This window comes from Neltuma alba, unplaced genomic scaffold, assembly GCF_004799145.2.
Source record: "Neltuma alba isolate B1F8T4 unplaced genomic scaffold, ASM479914v2 tig00007687_pilon, whole genome shotgun sequence".
Lineage (NCBI taxonomy): Eukaryota > Viridiplantae > Streptophyta > Magnoliopsida > Fabales > Fabaceae > Neltuma > Neltuma alba.
The window spans coordinates 1-22,430 of NW_021634845.1; the positions used below are offsets into that span (position 1 = coordinate 1).

General features: G+C 36.7%; 2 protein-coding genes and 2 pseudogenes across 2 annotated transcripts; all 4 read right to left on the reverse strand.

The window, feature by feature from the left end:
• Positions 1 to 63: 63 nt before the first annotated feature.
• On the reverse strand, positions 64 to 1,689 carry LOC114753087 (endochitinase 1-like; annotated as a pseudogene).
• Positions 1,690 to 3,415: 1,726 nt separating this feature from the next.
• Positions 3,416 to 4,578, reverse strand: LOC114753088 (endochitinase-like). Its single transcript, XM_028941753.1, has 2 exons — positions 3,992 to 4,578; positions 3,416 to 3,914 (listed from the first exon to the last, which is right to left on the reverse strand). Exons 1-2 carry the CDS (start codon positions 4,561 to 4,563, stop codon positions 3,521 to 3,523), a joined length of 966 nt encoding a protein of 321 aa, XP_028797586.1. The 5' UTR covers positions 4,564 to 4,578; the 3' UTR covers positions 3,416 to 3,520.
• Positions 4,579 to 8,899: 4,321 nt separating this feature from the next.
• LOC114753086 (uncharacterized) lies at positions 8,900 to 12,990 on the reverse strand (annotated as a pseudogene).
• Positions 12,991 to 14,765: 1,775 nt separating this feature from the next.
• LOC114753085 (endochitinase-like) lies at positions 14,766 to 15,889 on the reverse strand. Its single transcript, XM_028941752.1, has 2 exons — positions 15,318 to 15,889; positions 14,766 to 15,240 (listed from the first exon to the last, which is right to left on the reverse strand). The coding sequence occupies exons 1-2, from the start codon at positions 15,887 to 15,889 to the stop codon at positions 14,847 to 14,849; spliced, it is 966 nt and encodes a 321-aa protein (XP_028797585.1). The 3' UTR covers positions 14,766 to 14,846.
• Positions 15,890 to 22,430: the final 6,541 nt, after the last annotated feature.

A 22,430-nucleotide genomic window follows, 5' to 3' on the forward strand; every position in this document is an offset into this window, starting at 1 on the left:
AATAGGTCTTATATTTAAGACTAAAAACTAACTCAATAATTAGTTGAAGCGGAAGAGTATTTATTACTGCAAAGGAAGGGAGATGAGATTGATTAGATGGCGTGCCGCGTGCACGAGTGAGGAGGAAAAGGCCAATGGCCTCTGGGATTAGATGTCGCCGTATCTCTTGTAAAATCCTATATATGCGATCCTCAAACCCCGCACTCCGGCCCTCCGTTGATGATGCCGGTGATGATTCCGTACCCAGCAAGTCGACCCGCCCGCCGCTTGTCAGCGACGGCGGTCCCCATCCCCATGACGACGTCGACATCCAGGACCACAGTGCACCACTGCCACCAGGTCGTGGTTGTTCAGCAGGTCCACTCCTATGGCTCTTCCGTACCGTCCGTAGTCGAAGTTCCTATCATCATTCACTCATCCCGCATCAGCGTATATCAGATAAGCTAAAACTATGCAGACTGATCACATATCTTCTCTATCATATGTACCGGCAGATTTGGATGGGTTCGCGGCCATAGTATTGCTTGCCAGGAGCACATGGATATTGGGTGCTGGGATCACATAAAATGGTGCTCGGGTGCCCCACGAGTATGTTTGGCCGAGGAAAGCCGCGATCTCCTTCTTGCGGGGAAAGACTTGGCGGCTTGAATGAAGCCATCGTAGGTGTAGAAGCCTCTGGCAGTGTCATTGCGGTGCTTGAGCATCTGGTTGAAGGTGTCCCTGGAGATGATGGCGCTGACACAACCGGCGGGAGGGACACCGCCGCTGCCGCCACATTGGCTTTGTCAAGTAGCAGAACTGTAGTAGTCAAATGTAGAACCACACCAACCGAATTGGCTGCAGCATAAACCCCCGGGGCATAAGGCACCTCCTGCTTGTCTTCCGAACTGCTCTTCTAACCCTCCCGCTATGAATTGAGCAGCACCCACAAGACTGACCACATTTTTTAATCTTTTATCTCTTGGGATTTGACCTCCTTTATATTTATAGTTACATAGAGGAAAGATTGCTAACTTATTGGCTTGGATATATATTCCAAGGGTAACGTGAGGCACTGTGGGGCCTGCGGCGGCTGCGGGTTAATTCAACACCCACATATCTTCGCCCTGATGCCGGATCTTCCCTGCTGCGTTTTAATTAGTTAGCTGTATTTTACACTTCACAGCATATAATTAAGAACAACATGCGGAAACACAAAAGAGAAGACGTAGACATACGTATGCACTCGTAGTTTTGGAGCAGGAAAGCTTTTTTTCTTTTGGGTAAAAAGAAAAGCATTATTCAAGGCAAGCCAACACCAGGATCAATAATTAAGTTAGCGGACTATGGAGCACTTAGATTAACTAGTAAGAAACTAAGAATTATTTCAGTTTGACTAAAAGTCATGGGTTTGATCTTTTGAGGGTGATAGGGTCGCCGCTTATATAGGTTCTATTGTGGTCGGATCTGAATTACTTTAGTTTGTAATTTCCTAAAAAAGTTAGTCAAGATTTGAAAATTAATAATAATAATAATTAATAAAGCTGGTGGCGTGCGGATAGGAGGAAAGCCCCACAGTGTACGGCATTGAAGCGGTAAAAGATAAGACTGAACCAATTTTCCAAGTCTCCTCAATCCTGCCCCAACAACGTTTGACTTCCTACCGCTGATGACAAGCGCATCGTCGTTTTGTTCCAAAATCAATGTCATTTTGTTGATCAAAGGCATGAAAAGGCTACCCATAATTTAAAACGGTCCCTAACCTGGCTTCAAGTTTTCGGGGCTATTTCCAAATTTTTTTTTTTTATGAAATGAGTTCATTCCCGTTGTTTTCATCTAATTTTTTTTAATCAAAATGCTATATAAATTAATTATCAAACTTTAAAATATATAGAATGATTAGTTTACTTTAACTGTGTTAACAGTTTTATTTATATGTAATAACAATAAATTCATCTGCGGCCAAAAAAAAGCTTCATCTATAATAACTACTACTCTAAAAATTAGCTTTTAGATTATCAGAATACATTTCTTTTGACCAAATCAGAATACATTTTTTGATAATATCATATAATACATTTTGCAATATATTTATACCTTTTCTACCATACTAGGGAAGATGGACAAGAATAAATGTTGCGGGGTAAATTTTCTCTTTTGCCAAAGTCTTGTTCACCAATAAATGAACACTACTATTCAATCTCTCTATTATTAGATTTCAAAATATCTAACATGATTTTTTTTTGGCCAAAATAATGCGATTTTAATTGATGGTCAGTTTTTTGTCCTTTTCCTTTTTGCCCCTGTCAAATGTTACTGTATCAAAATGCTCAGTCTTGTCTAGTTGTCTCCTTATTTATTTTCCCTGTCGCTATACTAATGACTCCTCTGCTCCGTTATGAAAGAGCTATATATTTATCTAATTTGGGGACTGAAAAATCTAAAATATATTATTTAATTATAATGAAACTCACAAGATTTTCATAAAATATACATAATATCCTTATAAAGATACTTAAATTTTATATTAAGTACCGTAGATAGTATTTTTTTTTATTTGAATACAAATTCAAGATGGTACCCACTAGCTAGCTTCCAAAGATCAACCGTGAAAAAGTGTCTTTGGCCAGAAAAAACCGTGAAAAAGTGCCATTATTACATGCATGAACTTGAAAGGAACTAGTTTTAGTATTTCGTTGTGAGGATGAAATATATACAATTCATATATAATTTTAATGGTCTAAATTTAAAATTTTTAAATTAAAATATTTTTTACAAAAATTTACAGTTAAGAATTTAAATTTATTTTGGATCATGAAGAATAAATTTGTAAATAAAAAAAATTAAAAAATTTAAATTTGACTTGCATATATTAAATTTGAATTATTTGGCTTCAGTCCCCCAAACTGGTCCTTACCTTTTAAAATACTTTGAAGGAAAATAATATATAAAGAAGCTGAAAATATAATATTGTGAATCAGCTATTTAAGAATTAAAAATAACATAAAAGAAAATAATAACTGATATGATATTTTGTAAATATAGTTAAATGATTAAAGAATCGTTGTATCATATTTGAAAAAAGCTATTAAACTTACTATTATTAGTATATTTTTTGTTATTTATTATTTAATATTTGTTATTATCAGTTTAAAATTTGTTAATAAACTGGACATTTTGATCATCTAATTATATTTATAAAATATTAAATTAGACATTGTTTTTAATATTATTTTCAACTCCTGAACGAGAAAATGGTAATTTTTTATATATATATTTTTAGAATTTTCCCTTCTTTGAATTTTTGACTGTGTATAAATTTTGATGCCCCAATGATAGGTGCTCGGCCTTTGCTTTCTTTCTCGAATCTCGACAATACATAGGCCTTTTCTAGTCAAAACTAAGGTGTGCGGTGGGTTGGAGAGAGATTGAAAAATGAAAATGGTAAAGCATGGTGGGAAGAGATGATTTTATTTTTATTGAACAAGTAGAGAAGGGCAGAGTGATACACGAGAGATCAGTAAGACTGAGGTGTCATCATCTAGATGACGTCGATGAGCGAGGAAGAGCCGAATGGCCTCTGGGAATAGCAGTCGAGGTTGGAGCCATAGCCGACACCCAGTATATCGCAGTATCTCTTGTAAAATCCAATGCGATCCGCCACCCTCGAGTCCTGGCCCCTCCCGCACTCCAGCCCTCCGTTGATGATGTTGGTGATGGTTCCGTACCCTGGAAGCCGACCCGCCGCCGTGTCAGCGCCGGAGGGTGTCCATCTCCCCGTAATGACGTCGTGGCACGATGGCTTCGGCGACTGCGCTGTCATCCAGAACCACAGAGCTGTCTTGAAGGATATCACAGCATTACTAGCCACCAGGTCCGGGTTGTTGAGCAAGTCCGCTCCTATCGCACTTCCGCATGGCCCGTAGTTGTAGTTCCTGTCATTCACTCATCCCTAACCCATCAGCACATGTCAAATAAGTTACAATTATGCACAAATATGTTCTGTTTGTACCAGGAGAGTTGGATGGGTCCGCGGCCGTAGTATTGCTTGCCGGCAGCACATGGATACTGAGTGCTGGGGGCACAGTAACTGCTCGCCGGATTCTGTTCCTGGTTGAAACAGTAACCCCACGCGTAAGGACCGTCGGGAGCGCTGGCCCAACCGCCGGTGGTCTCGTGGGAAGTTTGACCGAGGAAAGCCGCGATCTCCCTCTTGCGCGTGGCAACATCGCCGGTGCTTCCGAAGGCGGGGAAAGACTTGGCGGCTTCAATGAAGGCATCGTAGGTGTAGAAGCCTCTGGCAGGGCAGGCAGCGTCATTGCGGTGCTTGAGCATCTGGTTGAAGGTGTCACCGGAGATGATGTCGGAGAGGCCACCGGAGGGAGGGGCGGTGCCACATTGGCTTTGGCAGCCAGTGCCGCAGTATTCATTTGTGGAACCGCACCAACCATATTGGCTGCAGCAGAGGCCGCCGGGGCACAAGGCACCCCCTGCTTGTCTTCCGCACTGCTCTGCGGCTGACCCTCCCACCAGGAACCACACCAGCACACACAAGACCGCCCACATGGTGTTAATGTTATCCATTTGATGCGGAGAATCGAGGGATGATGGCTCCCTTATAAAGGAAGGGGGTGGATCGAGAGGAAAGCGGGCAGACGTACGTGGACCCTCGACACGTCGACGTGCCTCTTGAGCGGAACAATTTCATCAAACTCATCAATCCGAATTGTTTATATTTTATTTAAATAGTTGGGATTTAATTTGTTATTTTTATTTATTTAAAATAATTATTTTAATATATATAAATTTTAAATAAAAAATCATTTTTATTTATTATTCTTTTAAAAAATATTTTTTTATTTAAAAATAATTAATTATAAACTATAAATTTGGATCGTTCAAGTCAAATATAAATAATTCAGACGTGCTTATTTTCATCAGCACTGATTACTTCTTCAATGACGATGCCTTGGAATCTCTGCTCCCCAAAAGCAGCAGGGAAGGCGAGCATTATAACGTGGGGGATGAGTACTGCAACTGATCACCCCTTCATTATAATGTGGGGCCTACGGCGGCTGAGCAGACTTGTCGGCATTGCCTTAATGAATGAATGTAGTCAAGGGGTTAATTAATTATTCACCCCCACATCGCCCTTATCTCCTTGGATCTTCTCTCCCCTTTCAAGTAGTAATTAATAACTATAACCCACACTCACCGCCACCGGAGATGCTACCCCAAGCATAACCCACACTCTTGTGCTTGTATAATAATAAGAGTAAATTAAAATTTTAATTTATTTTTAAATATAAATATAGATTTCAGTTTATTTCATTTTTAATATTTTTTATTTTACTTCTAAATAATTTCTACAATGATTATACATGTTAAGAAATTTTTATCAATAGATATTTCAATACATATTAATAATAATATTTTAAGAAATATAACACTCATTTATTATAAATAACTAATTTAATTAATTTTTTTAATATTTATAAATTAATTATATAGCTGTTATATCAAGAATCAGAGGTAGTATATGCTTATATACATGTTTGAAAGTATTTTTTCTTTATATATATTTAGAGGGTATTTAGATAGAAACTAAATAACAATTTTAAAAATAATTTTATAACATATGAAATAAATATGTAAAAAAAATTATCTCTATTTATATAAAAATATTTTTTAAAAAATACTTTTGAGCATTTCGAACACCCCTTTGTACGTTTTTGGGTCATCCTGCTTGGTTCGCGAGTTCTATGATTGGATTTTCTTTTTTTTGGCCAACGAGTTCTATGATGGGACTCTACCGGGGGTATGCACAGCTAATTACCTCATTGCCATCAGCGAAGTTTCGTTGAAATTCAAATTCTCACCTACTTAATTAGTACTCTTCCGAATTATTAAGTTAGTTATCATCATAAATATAAGATTTATTTGTTATATTTATTAATTTTTTAAAATTATTTTTATTAATACTTTCTTAATTATAATCAAGTAGGGGAGGAAATAAGAATATTAAAAAAGATGATTATGATATTTTAGAAAAAATATGTCATATTTTTATAATTAACTAACTTACTAAAATTTTTTAATATAATTAAATTAGTTAAATAAATTTTATATTAAAGATTGGATGAGTATTTGATGTGGCATAACATTGATATAAAGGCAATTGTTTTGGATAACACTGGATTTGAATTTTTATAGAAATATAAAAAGTCATGAGTTATAAGTGCTGTTGCTAGATATCATACTATTTATAATTGCTAAATATATTTTGTAATTGCAAATAATGAAGTTTATGATAAATCTAGTATGCATTGTATAGTTGAATGATTGGACAACTTGGACAAGATAAAGAAGTAGGCCTTCCAAGTCATAAGCATAAGGGAGGAAAGTGTCAATGCTCAAGCACATGCCTACAGAGATATATGAGGCATGTGCGGAAGAAAAGTAAGTATATAGAAGGGACAATGAAACTTTTAACCCCTGAAGTTTGCCCCAATTGTTGATTTGGCTCTAGAAATTTAATTTTCACCAATCAAATCTCTTTAACTTATATACTCCTCTGGCTCTGGTCCTATTTATAAGACAGAGAGAAAATATATTTTTTGGTCCTATTTATATGGTAACAAGAGAAATTTTTTGTATGGATATATAATTTTACCCTTAATTTATTATTGTATTGATTTTGTTTACATAAAGTATAATATATATTAAATAAGGATAAAGTTAAAAAGTTGTTGAATTTTAAATGAGAGTTAATAAAATCTAAGGTTTTTCTTAGTAAAACATGTTGAAACTAACTAGATGTAGTCAGAAGATATATACAATTCTAGTTACACGTGTAGTTTTTAATTCAGAAATGATAACGCCTGATGGATTGCAGAAAAAGCTACCAACCCCGTGAGATTACTAAGAATATGAAATTGCGGGTGAAATTTTGTTATATTTTTTCGTCATATTTATATGGTAACAAGAGAAATTTTTTTATATGGATGTATAATTTTACCCTTCATTTATTATTGTATTGATTTTGTTTACATGATGTATAATGTGTATTAAATAGAAATGAATTAAAAAATTATTAAATTTTAAATAAAATTAATAAAATTTAAGATTTTTCTTAGTACGTGCAAAATATGCCGAAAGAAACTAGATGTGTTCTGAAGATATATACAATTCTAGCTGCACGTGTAGTTTTTAATTCAGAAATGATAACTCCTGATGGATTGCAGAAGAAGCTGCCAACCCAATGAGATTACTAAGAATATGAAATTGTCGGTGATGAAAGGACTTGATTGATAAAAATGAAACTTTAAAAATCGAATCAATAACTGAGGCAAATTTTTGGTCAAAATAATTGGGGCAAATTTAAGGACTACAAGTTTCAATGATTCATTAAATATCCTAGCATTTAAAAACTTCGATATGTTTTCCCAAAAGCGCACGCACGTACTCCATGCATCATCATTCCTGTGAGAGAGAAGCTAATAATTATTACATCCGGTTGTAATTATAAGACTTTATTTTTATAGTTTATAAATAAAGTTTTATAATTAAAACTGAAAATAGTATGATTTGTTGGTTAAGAGGGGCAGTTAATTAAGAACATATGAGTAGTTGAGGTGGAGGGCAACGTATCCAAAAGGCACAGCTTGGTATTTGATCAAGAGAACCGAGAATCGTGAGAGATCAGAAGGGGTGCCCAATAAGCAGTGCAATTGGCTCTCCCTAGTTATTTCGTTGGAGTCTAAACAAACGAGCCTACTTGGATAGCAGGAAAAAACATGTTCATTAATCCAATGTAATGTCATATTGCACATTAACTATTACATGCTCTTTTGTACGCAGCGTTTTTTTTTGGCTGGCATATATATTTTTTTATTAGAGATAATCATATTTGAAGCACTATTAAATACTACCTTCGGTCCTAATTATAAGACCCAGTTGACTTATTTGAGGAGATTAAGGAAGTAAGTTAAGTTAGTTATTTGTAATAAATAAGTGTTGTCATTCCTAAAATATCCTTGCTAATTAAGTATATTGGTTATAACTATCATTATTAAAAGGAGTATCTTGGAAAAAAATACATAAATATGAGAGACAAAATGGATTAGGGTCTTATAATTAGGACCAAACAAAAAGTCAAACGGGGTCTTATAATAAGGACCGAAGGTAGTACTAAATATGCGCATCTCTTCCAATGAGAATACATACATCTATTAGCTTGGCAGGTTATTGATCTTTTCTGTAACATACCAAAAAATTAAGCTGAAATGGTATATATGCTGAATTTCTTTTTACATATTGCTCAGTACATTTAATCTCACAACTCATTAGCACTTCTCAGAGATAGGAAACGAAAAATGGAAAAGATCGCCACATGCCAAATCTTCTAGTAATTTAATTGAAAGGAAAGTATCTATTATAAGTACTTTTTTATTAACTTTAGATATTATAGAAACTGGATAATTAATTTACTGGTTTAGAAAAGTAATTGAATTAGTTATTTCTTAAAAATGTATTAATTTCTCTACGATACCCTTTAATCATTTAATCTTTGCACTGAAAACTGTCATAGTATGAAAACTTTTCCTTAACATGTGCAGATAATAAGCATAGTTAATCAGGCCTTCATATCCATCACGCCTATCATCACAGTAGTGTACTAAATTAAAGGACACAAAAAGCGTGGCCCCTCATGCAGCAGAATGCTTGGTTCGGAAACAAGCAATCACGGACTCTCTTTTTTTTTTTTTTTTTCCGTTTTGGTGGTCAAACACCACGGCGGACTCACATCTTAGGGGATATCTAGTACCAAAATGTGAAAAGTAAAAAAAGGGCAGAAGTAAAGGGCTTCCCACGGCCTATGCCGCCATATGTGTATATATATGCAGCACTGTGAAATCACTTAACACGCATGCATATGCTCTGCACTGGCTCTTTCCTCCATATCACTTGCTTGTAGCAACTCTTCGTAAAGTCTAGCGGAGATGCCTGCGAAGCTCTCCATGGCCTCAAAAATTTGCCGCAGGCCTGCTTGTAAACTAGTGCTCCCACCTTTGTCCTCTTCATCACAAATGATATCTTCAGAATGAGAAAGACTATCATTAACTTCCCTGAATGCCGCCACCATTTTCTGCTTTACTTCCTGTATTTGCTTCTGTAGCTTCTGCTCATCTCCCTGTACTACATTTCTCCCAACTTCCCTCTCAAGCATTATTTCCAACCTCTCTTGTTCCCATATCTGAAGCACTCTCCTGCCAAACACATACATACGCTCCACAACTTCCTTTTCAGATATTCTCTCCACGGCTTGGGACCATCGATTGCATATTACAAATACACGAGGAGCTCCCATTCTACCAGGGGAAAAACCACCTACACCCTCTGCTGTTTCTTCCGATTCATACGGCAGACATTTCAGAAGCCAATTATTCAGTGCTCTCACATACCTTTTCTGGGCACCCATCCAGCTAGAGAATTGCAAAGTCCAGTTGATCACCTCTTGTTCAAGTTGCTTGGTAGCTTCATCAGCAATGCCACTCTTCTTCTTGAATGCCATCCAAGCAAGAATTCCGGCTTCTCTCTCATTGCTTCACACTGTATTTGGTGGCACTCAAGCATGGCTTTCCACATTCTCGCTAGCCTGAAAAGGCAAAAAAAAAAAATTGTATCCGCACCTTGAGAGGAAACAAAACATACTAATAGAATACTCTACATATAAACAAAATTTCACGTGTCTATATACATGTCCCCAAGGATATGTAAGAGTCAATTGGCAGAATACGACCCCATCAAAACCGCGGAAAATGCAAGAACAATAAATAAGAGCATGCTAGACCTATTATATCGAATTGAAGTAGTCTGCCGAACTAAACCTTGAAATTTATATCAAAACCACGAAAAACGCAAGAACAATAAATAAGAGCATGCTAGAACTATTATATCGAATTGAAGTAGTCTACCGAACTAAGCCTTGAAATTTATACAAGATCCTCACACTTTAAGTTCAGTCTTAATGATGAAAATTCAATAACAATCACATTTTCCCTCTCTCGTTTTGTACCTTGTTTTAAAAACATATCACCTTTGATGGTCATGCACAAGTTCACAAGGCTGTCTTTAAATTCTAACAATCAAGTGGAAGAAAAACAAAAAGGATTCTATAACTGAAGATTGGCACCTACACATACACACATATATAAGCAATTGACAAAACGATAACAGGAAAGTACCTACAATAACAACCATGTTTAGTCAAAAATTCATAGAGAATGCTCCCATGTTAGATAGTAAAAACATATAGCCGGCGAGGAATGGAGACATATTCATGAGCTGTACAAATAGAGCTGCAAGATCTTAACTTCACATACCCCTGGATCAATTCATTAAGTTGGGGCCACAGTTCTTCGTCCCTTATCTTATCTATCTTCACAGAAATCAGACCAACAACCTGAATGACCATTCTTATTTTTGTGGATAGTTTCTTAATTAAAGTTTGAGCTGCATAAACTTTGTGAAAATCGGCACCCCTGTCATCCAAACGCCTCAGCAATCGACACTTTCGATCATGCAAGACTCGTATCTTTTCCTCTGCCTACTAAAATAAAACATAGGAGCTAATCAATAAACAAATAAATAAATGAATTCTAATGATTAACAAGACAGCGAGGTAGAAACGAAAAGAAAAGATACGAATGATTAAACCCTAATGTACGAGCATTTAGAAAAACCACAAAGAGTTCACAGATATAGGCTATTTAAAGATAAACGAGATGCTGGTAAGCAAGTACGCATTCGACTCAATTTACCGAAGATCCAGTTAAATGCATATTGTGTAAGAAACTTCTGACTCTTTGGTGAAAATATCATGAGAAAATTCAAAAATAAAAGCATACATTTACTTCCTTGTAGAGTTTCTTCTCCCAAAGATGAAGTTTCTGCAATGTAGAAGAAAGGTTGCGTGACCTCGTCAACAGATCTCCGTCAAGTTCCAAGCTCCTAGGACCAATCTTGTATACTTTGGAGATCGATGGTTGTGACACCATTAATGACAACGGGAGAGCAACTAATTTTGACATATTGGAAAAAGCTGGTTCATATGGATTGATAAAATTCAAAGTTCAGGGGCAAGCATAATAATTTGACGTCAGCACAAAAAACCAAGTTCAAATCAATCACTGACACTGTAATTCAATGCATGCAATATACGCTCGAAGAACTTGGAGTAGTACTTGGCACAAATTAGTGAAGGGCACGCTGAAAAGAAGGAACGTCCTCAAATAATACACAGATCAAGATAACAACAATGGATGGTGGAGGAAATAATTGAATTTAAGAGAAGTTAAGAAAATGAAAAAGAGCCGGGTTGCACCAGAAAAGGCGGATGACTTACCTTGATAAGCCACATGTTTTCGATAAGATGGAAGCGTTCCCACCTCAAGTATCTTAGCGATCTCCGTGCCAGACTCGGAAGCCCTTCGGAACTGGGCCTCAATCTCGCTGGCTAACTCAAAAGCATTCGGAGGACCGCCTCGTTCCCCGGACACCTCATCATCCGCATGCACTTCATGCTCCACCGCTTCCACGCCATCATTCTCCAAAAAAAATCACTTCCAATATATTTCACACAAAACAAGAAAAATCTTAAATTTTATTAACTTTTATTTAAAATTTAATAATTTTCAACTTTATTCCTATTTAATATACAATATATCTTATGTAAATGGAGTCAACATAATAATAAATGAAGAATAAAATTGTATATTCATATAAAAAATTTCTCTCATTACCCTATAAATAAGATTAAAAAATATCTTCTCTCTTTGTCTTATAAATAAAACTAGGAGAGTATGAGAAAAGATTATGATTACTACAAGGTTTTTACAAATTCCAATTAGGATTATACCATATTTCCCTTATTTACACCTATGTTGTTTTTTTTTTGGGTTGAACAAGATGTTGAACAATTAGTAGCCTGGGGTGGGATTGATGAATTTTTAATATAATAGGAGGTGCACTACTAATATTTTAGGGTGCTAAATTTTAGATGCACTTTGAAAAATATTTTAGGGTGTTGACTTTAGCCCTTGTAATCATTCGGTTTCACATAGTACTCCTCCGGTCCTTAATATAAGACCCATTTAACTAATTTGATTAGATTAAGGAAGTTAAGTAAGTTAGTTTATTATAAAAAAAGTGACACATTTTTCCTAAAATACCATAATCATCTTTCTTAATACCCTCTCTCCCTCTTCTACTTGATTATGATTGAGGGAGTATCCATAGGGGTAATTTAGAGAAAAATGATAAATATGAGAAATGGGTCTTATATTTAGGACCAAAGCCAACTCAAGAATTGGGTCCTATATTAAGGATCGGAAGAGTAATTTATTAGTTTTTTAATCAAGTGGTTTGTTCAAATTTAGATTATCACAATTTTTTAAGGGATTCAAAATTTAACGATTTTTATCCATAGGAATTTATTAGATACTAATCTGATCAAGGAGCATCTGAGATCGTTAAAATTGCTGAGCATTATCTTTTTTTATATTTAGAGTCTGTCATTGATTCACTTTATCATTTAACTTCTTAACAAAATTTAAAATTTAATTTTTGAATGTGATATTAGTTTATATACAAAAAAAATTATTGGCATTTTGATATTGAAATCTATAATAACACTATTAGTGCTTAATCAATCTGTGCAACACGCGGGTATGGCGTCTAGTTTATGTTAAAAACGAATTATCAACCTCTGCCTTCTCATGTGTTTTGACCAAGCTAGGGTACTTATGTATAGTATGCTTTAGGGACTTCTCAGATGTGTGATGTTGGACGCCAATAACCTTGTAATATAGTGGGCATGCCGCCAAAAATCTGCAGCCTTATTACCTTATCTTGCAACAAGGGAAAAGGACACATCACTTCCCAACTCTGCCACTCACAGCCCTCCAAAGCACCTCTTCGAACCAAGTTAAAGAGCACCTCACAGTCCATCTCAATAACGATAAGCTTCTCTCAGTGCCACGCATTCTGCCATGAATGGAGTAGTCCCCTGCACTTCCTTCCCCATTCCTCCAACAAACTTTAAAATACTATATAAATTAAATGAGTTCATTCCCGTTGTTTTCATATAATTTTTTTAGTCAAAATACTATATAAATTAATTATCAAACTTTAAAATATAAAGAATGATTAGTTTACTTTAACCGTGTTAACAGTTTTATTTATATGTAATAACAATAAATTCATCTGCGGCCAAAAAAAAACTTCATCTATAATAACTACTACTTTAAAAATTAGCTTTTGGATTATCAGAATACATTTTTTTGACCAAATCAGAATACATTTTTGGATAATATCACATAATATATTTTGCAATATATTTATGCCTTTTCTACCATACTAGAGAGGATGGTCAAGAATAAATGTTGCGGAGTAAATTTTCTCTTTTGCCAAGGTCTTGTTCAACAATAAATGAACAGTGCTATTCGATCTCTCCATTATTAGATTTCAAAATATCTAACGTGAGCTTTTTTGGGGCCAAAATAATGCTATTTTAATTGATGGTCAGTTTTTTGTCCTTTCCTTTTTCCCCTGTCAAATGTTACTATATCAAAATGCTCAGTCTCGCCTAGTCGTCTCCTTATTTATTTTCCCTGTCGCTATACTAATGGCTCCTCTGCTCCGTTATGAAAGAGCTATATATTTAACTAATTTGGGTGACTGAAAAATCTAAAATATATTATTTAATTATAATAAAATTCACATAATTTTCATAAAATATATTTATAAAACATTAGATACTTAAATTTTATATTAAAGACAGAAGATAGTTTTTTATTTATTTATTTGAGTACACATTCAAAGATGGTACCCACCAGCTAGCTTCCAAAGATCAACCGTGAAAAAGTCTTTGGCCAGAAAAAACCGTGAAAAAATCCGATTAATTACATGCATGAACTTGAAAGGAACTAGTTTTAGCATTTCGTTGTGAGGATGAAATATATACTATTTATATGTAATTTTAATGGTCTAAATTTAAAATTTTTAAGTTAAATATTTTTAAAAAAAAATTTACAGTTAAGAATTTAAATTTATTTTGGATCATGAAGAATAAATTTTTAAATAACAAAAATATAAAAATTTAGATTTAACCCGCATATATTAAATTTGAACTATTTGGCTTTAGTCCCCGAAAGGCCGAAACTGGTCCTTACCTTTTAAAATACTTTGAAGGGAAAATAATAAATAAAAAACTGAAAAATATAATATTTTAAATCAGGTATTTAAAATTTAAAAATGACAGGAAAAAAAAGTGATGCCTAATATAATATTTTATAAATATAATTAAATAATTAAAATATCATTGCATCATATTTGAAAAATACTATTAAACTTGTTATTGTCAATGTACTGACAATAACAAGTTTAATAAATTTTTATATATTAATAAATTTTTATATGTTTTTTAATATAAAGATATTTTGGCCATCTAATTAAATATTAAATTAGGTATTATTTTTTCTATTATTTTCAACTCCTGAATTAGAAAATGGTAATTTCATGAATTTGTTTTTTATAGAATTTTTCCTTCTTTGAATTTTTGATTGCGTATAAACCAAATTTTGAAGCCCCAATAATAGGTGCTCGACCTTTTCTTTCTTTCTCGAATCTCGACAACACATAGGCCTTTTCTAGTCAAAAATCAAGGTGTGCGGTGCTTGGAGAGGGATTGAAAAATGAAAATGGGAAAGAATAGTGTAAAGAGATAATTTTATTTTTATTTTTATTGAACAGTAGAGAAGGGCAGAGTGACACATGAGAGATCAGTGAGACTGAGATGTCATCATCTAGATGACGTCGATGAGCAAGGAAGAGCCGAATGGCCTCTGGGAATAGCAGTCGAGGTTGGAGCCATAGCCGACACCCAGTATATCGCAGTATCTCTTGTAAAATCCAATGCGATCCGCCACCCTCGCGTCCTGGCCCCTCCCGCACTCTAGCCCTCCGTTGATGATGTTGGTGATGGTTCCGTACCCTGGAAGCCGACCCGCCGCCCTGTCAGCCCCGGAGGGTGTCCATCTCCCCGTAATGACGTCGTGGCACGATGGCTTCGGCGACTGCGCCGTCATCCAGAACCACAGAGCTGTCTTGAAGGATATCACAGCATTACTAGCCACCAGGTCCGGGTTGTTGAGCAAGTCCGCTCCTATCGCTCTTCCGCACGGCCCGTAGTTGTAGTTCCTGTCATTTACTCATCCCTAACCCATCAGCACATATCAAATAAGTTAAAATGATGCACACATATGTTCTGTATGTACCAGGAGAGTTGGATGGGTCCGCGGCCGTAGTATTTCTTGCCGGCAGCACATGGATACTGGGTGCTGGGGGCACAGTAACTGGCCGCCGCATTCAGTTCGTCTTTGAAGCAGTAACCCCACGCGTAAGGACCGTCGGGAGCGCTGGCCCAACCACCGGTGGTCTCGTGGGAAGTTTGGCCGAGGAAAGCCGCGACCTCCCTCTTGCGCGTGGCAACATCGCCGGTGCTTCCGAAGGCGGGGAAAGACTTGGCGGCTTCAATGAAGGCATCGTAGGTGTAGAAGCCTCTGGCAGGGCAGGCAGCGTCATTGCGGTGCTTGAGCATCTGGTTGAAGGTGTCACCGGAGATGATGCCGGAGAGGCCACCGGAGGGAGGGGCGGTGCCACATTGGCTTTGGCAGCCAGTGCCGCAGTATTCATTTGTGGAACCGCACCAACCATATTGGCTGCAGCAGAGGCCGCCGGGGCACAAGGCACCCCCTGCTTGTCTTCCGCATTCCTCTGCGGCTGACCGTCCCACCAGGAACCACACCAGCACACACAATACCGCCCACATAGTGTTAATGTTATCCATCTGATGCGGAGAATCGAGGGATGATGGCTCCCTTATATAGGAGGGGGGATGGAGAGGAAAGCTGGCAGACGTACGTGGACCCCGGACACGTCGATGTGCCTCTTGAGCGGAATAATTTCGATGCTCGTTATTTAATGGGTACTTTAAACTTAATAATAAGTTTAGAATATTTATTATTTTGTTGAGCGTTAAAACTAGTTACCTCTCCAATGACGATGCCTTGGAATCTCTGCTCCACAAAAACTCAAAAACAACAGTCCAGAAGGTCAGCATTGCAACGTGACGTGGGGACGAGTACTAAAACTGATAACCTCTTCAGTGGCAATGTGGGCGATGAGCATTAAAATTGTTTGCTTCTTCAATGGCGATGCCTTGGAATCTCTGCGCCACAAAAGCGGCGTTCGGGAAGGTCAGCATTATCATTGGGGCGTACGGCGGCTGAGCAGACCTGTCGGCCTTACCTTAATGAATGTGATCACGGGGTTAATTAATTATACACACCCACGTCGCCCTAATCTCTTTGGATCTTCTCTCCTCTTTCAAGTAGTAATTAATAACCATAACCCGCACTCACCCCCGCCGGAGATGCTACCGCAAGTGTAACCCACATGTATAATACTGTTTCTGATTTTAATTATAAAAGCTAGTTAATTAATTTAAAAAGATTAAAAAAAAATTAAGTTAGTTATTTATCATAAATAAGTATTGTCTTTTCTAAAATATCTTTACTAGTCAAGTGTATTGACTAGAACTACTATTGTTAGAAGGACTATCTTGAAAAAAATGCATAACTATTAGAAACAAAGTAAATTGGAATCTTATATTTAGGATCAAAATAAAAATTAAACGAAATCCTATATTAAGTACCAGAGGTAGTACTCCTTTGATCCTATTTATAAAGTACTTCTAATATATTTTAAATAGATTAAGAAAAATCTTAAAATGTATTAAATCTTCATTAAAATATAAAATTTTTCAACTTTACTCATATTTAATATATACACCTTTTAAAAAGGATAACTAGTTACACCATAATAAATGAAGGACAAAATAATACATTCATACTGAAAATTTAACGAAGTGACTTATAAATAGGACAAAAAAAATTCTCTCTGAATCTTATAAATAGGACTAAAGGAGTAATAAGAGTAAATTAAATATTCAATTTATTTTTAAATATAAATATATATTTCAGTTCATTTTATTTTTAATATTTTTTATTTTACTTCTAAATAATTTCTACAACAGTTACATATGTTAAGAAATTTCTATCAGTGGGTATTGCAATGCACATAACTAATAGTGATATTTTAAGAAACACAATACTTATTTATTACATATAATTAATTTAACTAATTTTTTAATATCTATAAATTAATTATATAGCTCTTATATCAAGAATTAGAAGTAGTATATGCTTATGTGCATGTTTGAAATTATTTCTTTCTTTATATATATATTTAGAGAGTATTTGGGTAGAAACTAAATAATAATTTTAAAAATAATTTTATAACATACGAAATAAATATATAAAAAAATAATCTCAATTTATATAAAAATATTTTTTAAGAAAACTTTTTGGGTCATCATGTTTGATTCGTGAGTTTTATGACTGGATTGTTTTTTTTTTGGGCCAACGAGTTCTATGATTGAACTTTACCGGGGGCATGCACAGCTGACTACCTCATTGCCATCAACGAAGTTTCGTTGAAAATCAAATTCTCACCTACTTAATTAGTACTCTTCCGGATTATTGAGTTGGTCTTCCTCCCAAATAGAAGATTTATTTTTTATATTTATTAATTTTTTTAAATTATTCTTATTAATACTTCTTTAATCATAATTAAGTAGGAGAAGAAATGGAGATATTGAGAAAGATGATTATGATATTTTAGAAAAAATGTCATATTTTTTTTATAATTAACTAACTTACCTAACTTCTTTAATATAATTAAATTAGTTAAATAGATCTTATATTAAGGATTAGAGGAATATTTGATGTAGCATAACATTGATATAACGGTAACTGTTTGGATAACTCTAATAATTTAACTTCATAACATTGGATTTGAATTTTTATTGAAATATAAGAAGTCATGAGTTATATGTGCTGTTACTAGATATCATACTATTTATAATTGTTAAATATATTTTGTAATTGCAAATAATGAAGTTTATGATAAATTTCGTATGCATTGTATAGTTGAATGATTGGACAACTTGGACAAGATAAAGGAGCAGGCCTTTTACACCTCATCTGCTTCTGCTGTGGAAAATATGGGCACCATCGAGATGTATGCCTCGACAAACCTGTTGGTCAACAAGCTGAGAGCAAGGAACAAGCTGGAAATAAAAGCACTGCGCACAAGGGTGATGCCCCTCCAACACAAGTCGGTACCAGAAAGACTCCCTATATGGGGGAAAAAGGAAGCGATACGCTAGAACCTTCTCCGGGAGGAAATCAAAAGAGAGAACGTGACCAGGCCACTAGAAGATTGAATGCCGGCGAAAGCTCATCGGCAAACGTGGAGGTTTTTGGCTCCTGGAATTTGGTTTAACGACGGCGACGCAATTATGGAAATACCACAAAATCGGCCACCAATATGCATGGAAGGGAGGATATTCCGCGATCTAATAAAGAGAATACTTATTTTAGAAGTTCCCATGCAAGCCCCTCCAAGTCAACGCAACACGTGCCTAAAGCAACGATCACAGAATCAAGAGCATCCAAAAATCTCAGAATAGAGGAGAAATCTTTTCGTAAGTGGGTCCCTGTTAGCCAAGGATCAAAAACAGCAAGTGAAGAAAGTTCAAAAGTCAATGGAGTGGATGTTCAAGGTACGAACTTTGCTTCCTGGGCCGGCCCAATACCTGGTCATAAGCAAGACAGCAGACAACACTTTCTCCAGTTCGTAAATCCTTTCTCTATTCTCTCAAGCGGCGACGGTGGGGAACCTATGGAGGAGGAAGGACAGAGTATAAACACAAGATCAATAATACCTGGGAACATTGAAAATTCTCCTGCCACGTGTATTCATTCGGCCAAACTTTCTACTATAGCCGAAGATGACCCTACCTCTCCTTGCTTAACTCCTGAGCAAACTTTGTCAATCTTGCGAATATTAATCAGCAAACTATATCTACTACTTCATCTACGGGGCCTATAAACTATGAACCCCCGCCACCAGTTGCTCAATGAACTTCCTATTTTGGAACTGTAGGAGTACTGGGGCAAGAGCCCTCCCGAGTCTTATCAAGGAGATCCGTAGGAAATATTCTATTAATTTTATTGCTTTATTGGAAACCAAATGCAATGGTGAATAAGCGATGAAACGCTGTAAAAGCCTGGGTTTTGAAAAGTTAGATATTGTGGACTTTGTGTAGGAGAGGCGGTATCTGGTTCGCTTGGAATGAAGACGATATAGTTACAACTATTTTGGGGAAATCGAACCAATTTATTCATGCCCTATTGAGAAGGGAAACGAGAGAAGCTGTTTATTACCTCGATCTATGCTAGCACAAATCCAAATTTGAGACGTCACCTCTGGGCTTCTCTTGAAGAACTTCGCCCCAGTGATGAGTGGCCTTGGATCATAGGGGGTGACTTTAATGCCACACTCTATCAAAATGAATGGAATTCTACAGCACATCATGCCACCCCAGTAGACAAACATTTTCTGACTTGGTTTGAGGCTATGGAGCTCAATGACTTGGGTTGTAGTGGTCCTTTCTATACTTGGAAAAGGGAGGTTTGTGAAAGCCGTTTAGACTGTATTATCTCTAACAATCGGTTCTTGGAGGTTTTCAACTCTGCTACTGTGAAGCACCTCCCTTGGTTCAAATCAGATCATCGACCAATTCTTCTCACTACTACACCAGAGAGACCGAAGTCTCTTACTGAAGGGCCCTTCCGTTTTGTGGCTTCATGGGTGTTGCATGAAGACTTTTCCTGTATGGTCATTGAGGCCTAGGACAAAAATAAATAATGGGAAGATAATGTTAATAATTTTATTACGGATGCCACCAGCTGGAGTTATGAAACTTATGGCCATCTAGGAAGGAAAAGATCTCGTCTCATGGCGCGTCTTGATGGCATCACTAGAGTTCAAAACCATTTGGGATCCTCCTCCTCTCTTGACTCTCTTCAGAGACGCCTTTGGCTAGAATTGGAAGACATTCTTATACAGGAGGAAATACTTTGGGCTCAAAAGCTAAAAATTCTTGGTACTCCTTGGGAGACAAAAATACCAAATATTTCCATGCAAGAGCCAATGGAAGAAGGAAAAGAAATAAAATCGAAGCGATTAAAAACAACGATGAAGAGTGGATTGATGATCCCCAGACTATCAAACCTTGGCCACTAATTTCTTCATTAATCTTTTCACGGAAGATGGACAAAGCAGCAACCTTTTGATTGACAGTTTCACTTACCCGGAGCTCGATCATTTATTGCTCAGTTCGCTAAATAACGACATCTCTGATGAGGAAATAAAGGATGCTATTTTTGCAATGGGAGCTCTTAAGTCACCTGGTCCAGATGGATTGAATGCCCTCTTCTACCAAACCAGTGGGACACCATCGGGGATTCTGTAACTAAAGTAGTCAAACAATGTTTTGTTGACCCTCGCGGCATTCAAAGACTGAATGATACCTTCATCATCCTCATTCCAAAAAAGGAGCACCCGGAAACCATTCGGGATTTTCGTCCTATTAGTCTCTGTAATATTATTTATAAATTAATTACAAAAATTATTACTAATAGATTGAAACCTTACATGTCCCAGGTAGTTTCACCAAACCAATGCAGCTTCGTTCTGGGGCGAAACAGTTCAGATAATATAATTATTGCTCAAGAGGTGATCCATTCTATGCGGAACATGCAGGGTAGGAAGGGATTCATGGCGATCAAAATTGATTTGGAGAAAGCTTATGATCGTGTTCGTGGGAGTTCATTCTCAACTGCCTAGAGGAGTTAAATATCCCGCTTTCCATGAGAGAAGTAATTTGATACTGCATCACAACCCCTTCTATGCAAATCCTTTGGGAAGGTAGCAAAGTTGAGGAATTTCAGTCTTCTCGTGGCATTCGGCAGGGAGACCCATTTCTCCTTATCTCTTTGTAATTATTATGGAAACACTTGCTCACATTATACAGAAGAAAGTAGCTGATAAAGCATGGAAGCCAATTAGGCTAGGTAAGAATGGCCCTCCTATATCTCACTTATTCTTTGCTGATGACTTGATGCTTTTTGCAGAAGCAAGCATGGACCAAGTAGAGGTTATCCTGAGCTGTCTTGATGTTTTTTGTGCTGCTTCGGGCCAGAAGGTTAATGCGAACAAAACGAGGATATTCTTCTCAAGGAACATTAACCACAACAGATCCAACCAGTTGAGCGAAGCCTTGGGCTTTACTAGAACGAACAACCTTGGAAGATATCTTGGTGTGCCTCTACATCATAATCGCATCACTTCTTGGGACGTATCATTTTATTCTTGACAAAATACGCAATAGATTGAAACAACTGGCTTACAACTCGACTTTCTCTTGCCGGGCGGGATACCTTGGTGAAATCAGTCATCACTACAATTCCGTCATACGCTATGCAAACAGTGAACCTTCTTGCAACTATCTGCAATAATATTGAAAAGAAGTCCCGTGACTTCCTGTGGGGGCCTTCTGAGGAAAAACGAAAGATGCACCCTATTGCTTGGGAAACGGTCTGTAAAGAAAAAAGAGCTGGAGGCCTTGGGATGAGACATTTGAAGCAGCAGAACCACGCCTTTCATGATGAAACTAGGCTGGGGCTTAGTGAAAAATTGTGATTCGCTATGGGTTAAGGTTATGAGAGGCAAGTATGGCTGTGGCAACGACCTTCTCCCGACCATCAACTCCAAGAAAACTGGCTCTAATATTTGGAGTGGTATTAAACGGACCTGGAATAGGGTGGAAGAAGGGATAGAAATTCTGAAAGATAGAAATGGGGAGGATCGGGCTCGTTGGAAATGGAGCAAAAGTGGTGTCTTTTCAGTTAAGTCCGCTTATAATAGCTTAAACCTGGCTGTCAGTAGTATTTCAAGGTGTTGGACTGATATATGGAAACTCCGTATCCCTCAAAGATGCAAGACTTTCGCATGGTTGATGTCTCATGAACGCCTTATCACGAATGATTTCAAGTTTAGATGCCACCTACATTCTAACGGCATTTGTGATAGATGCAAACTTCATCCGGAGGATACGCTCCATGCGCTCAGGGACTGCATATACATTAAGTCGATATGGATGTCGGCTATCTGTCCCTCCATGCATGACCGATTCTTCTCAGGGTCTCTCGAAAGTGGGTTCAACTAAACCTCAAAAATAAACTGAGAGGGGATGGGTGTTACTGGAAGGGGCTATTCATCGTCATTTGTTGGCTTATATGGCGTAATCGGAATGAAGTAATCCATGCAAATGGGGAAGAGAGGACTGAGAGAATTTTTGATCATGCTACGGCTATTCTGGATAGCATGTCCCATGCCTCCAACAAGTTGAGAGGTACAAA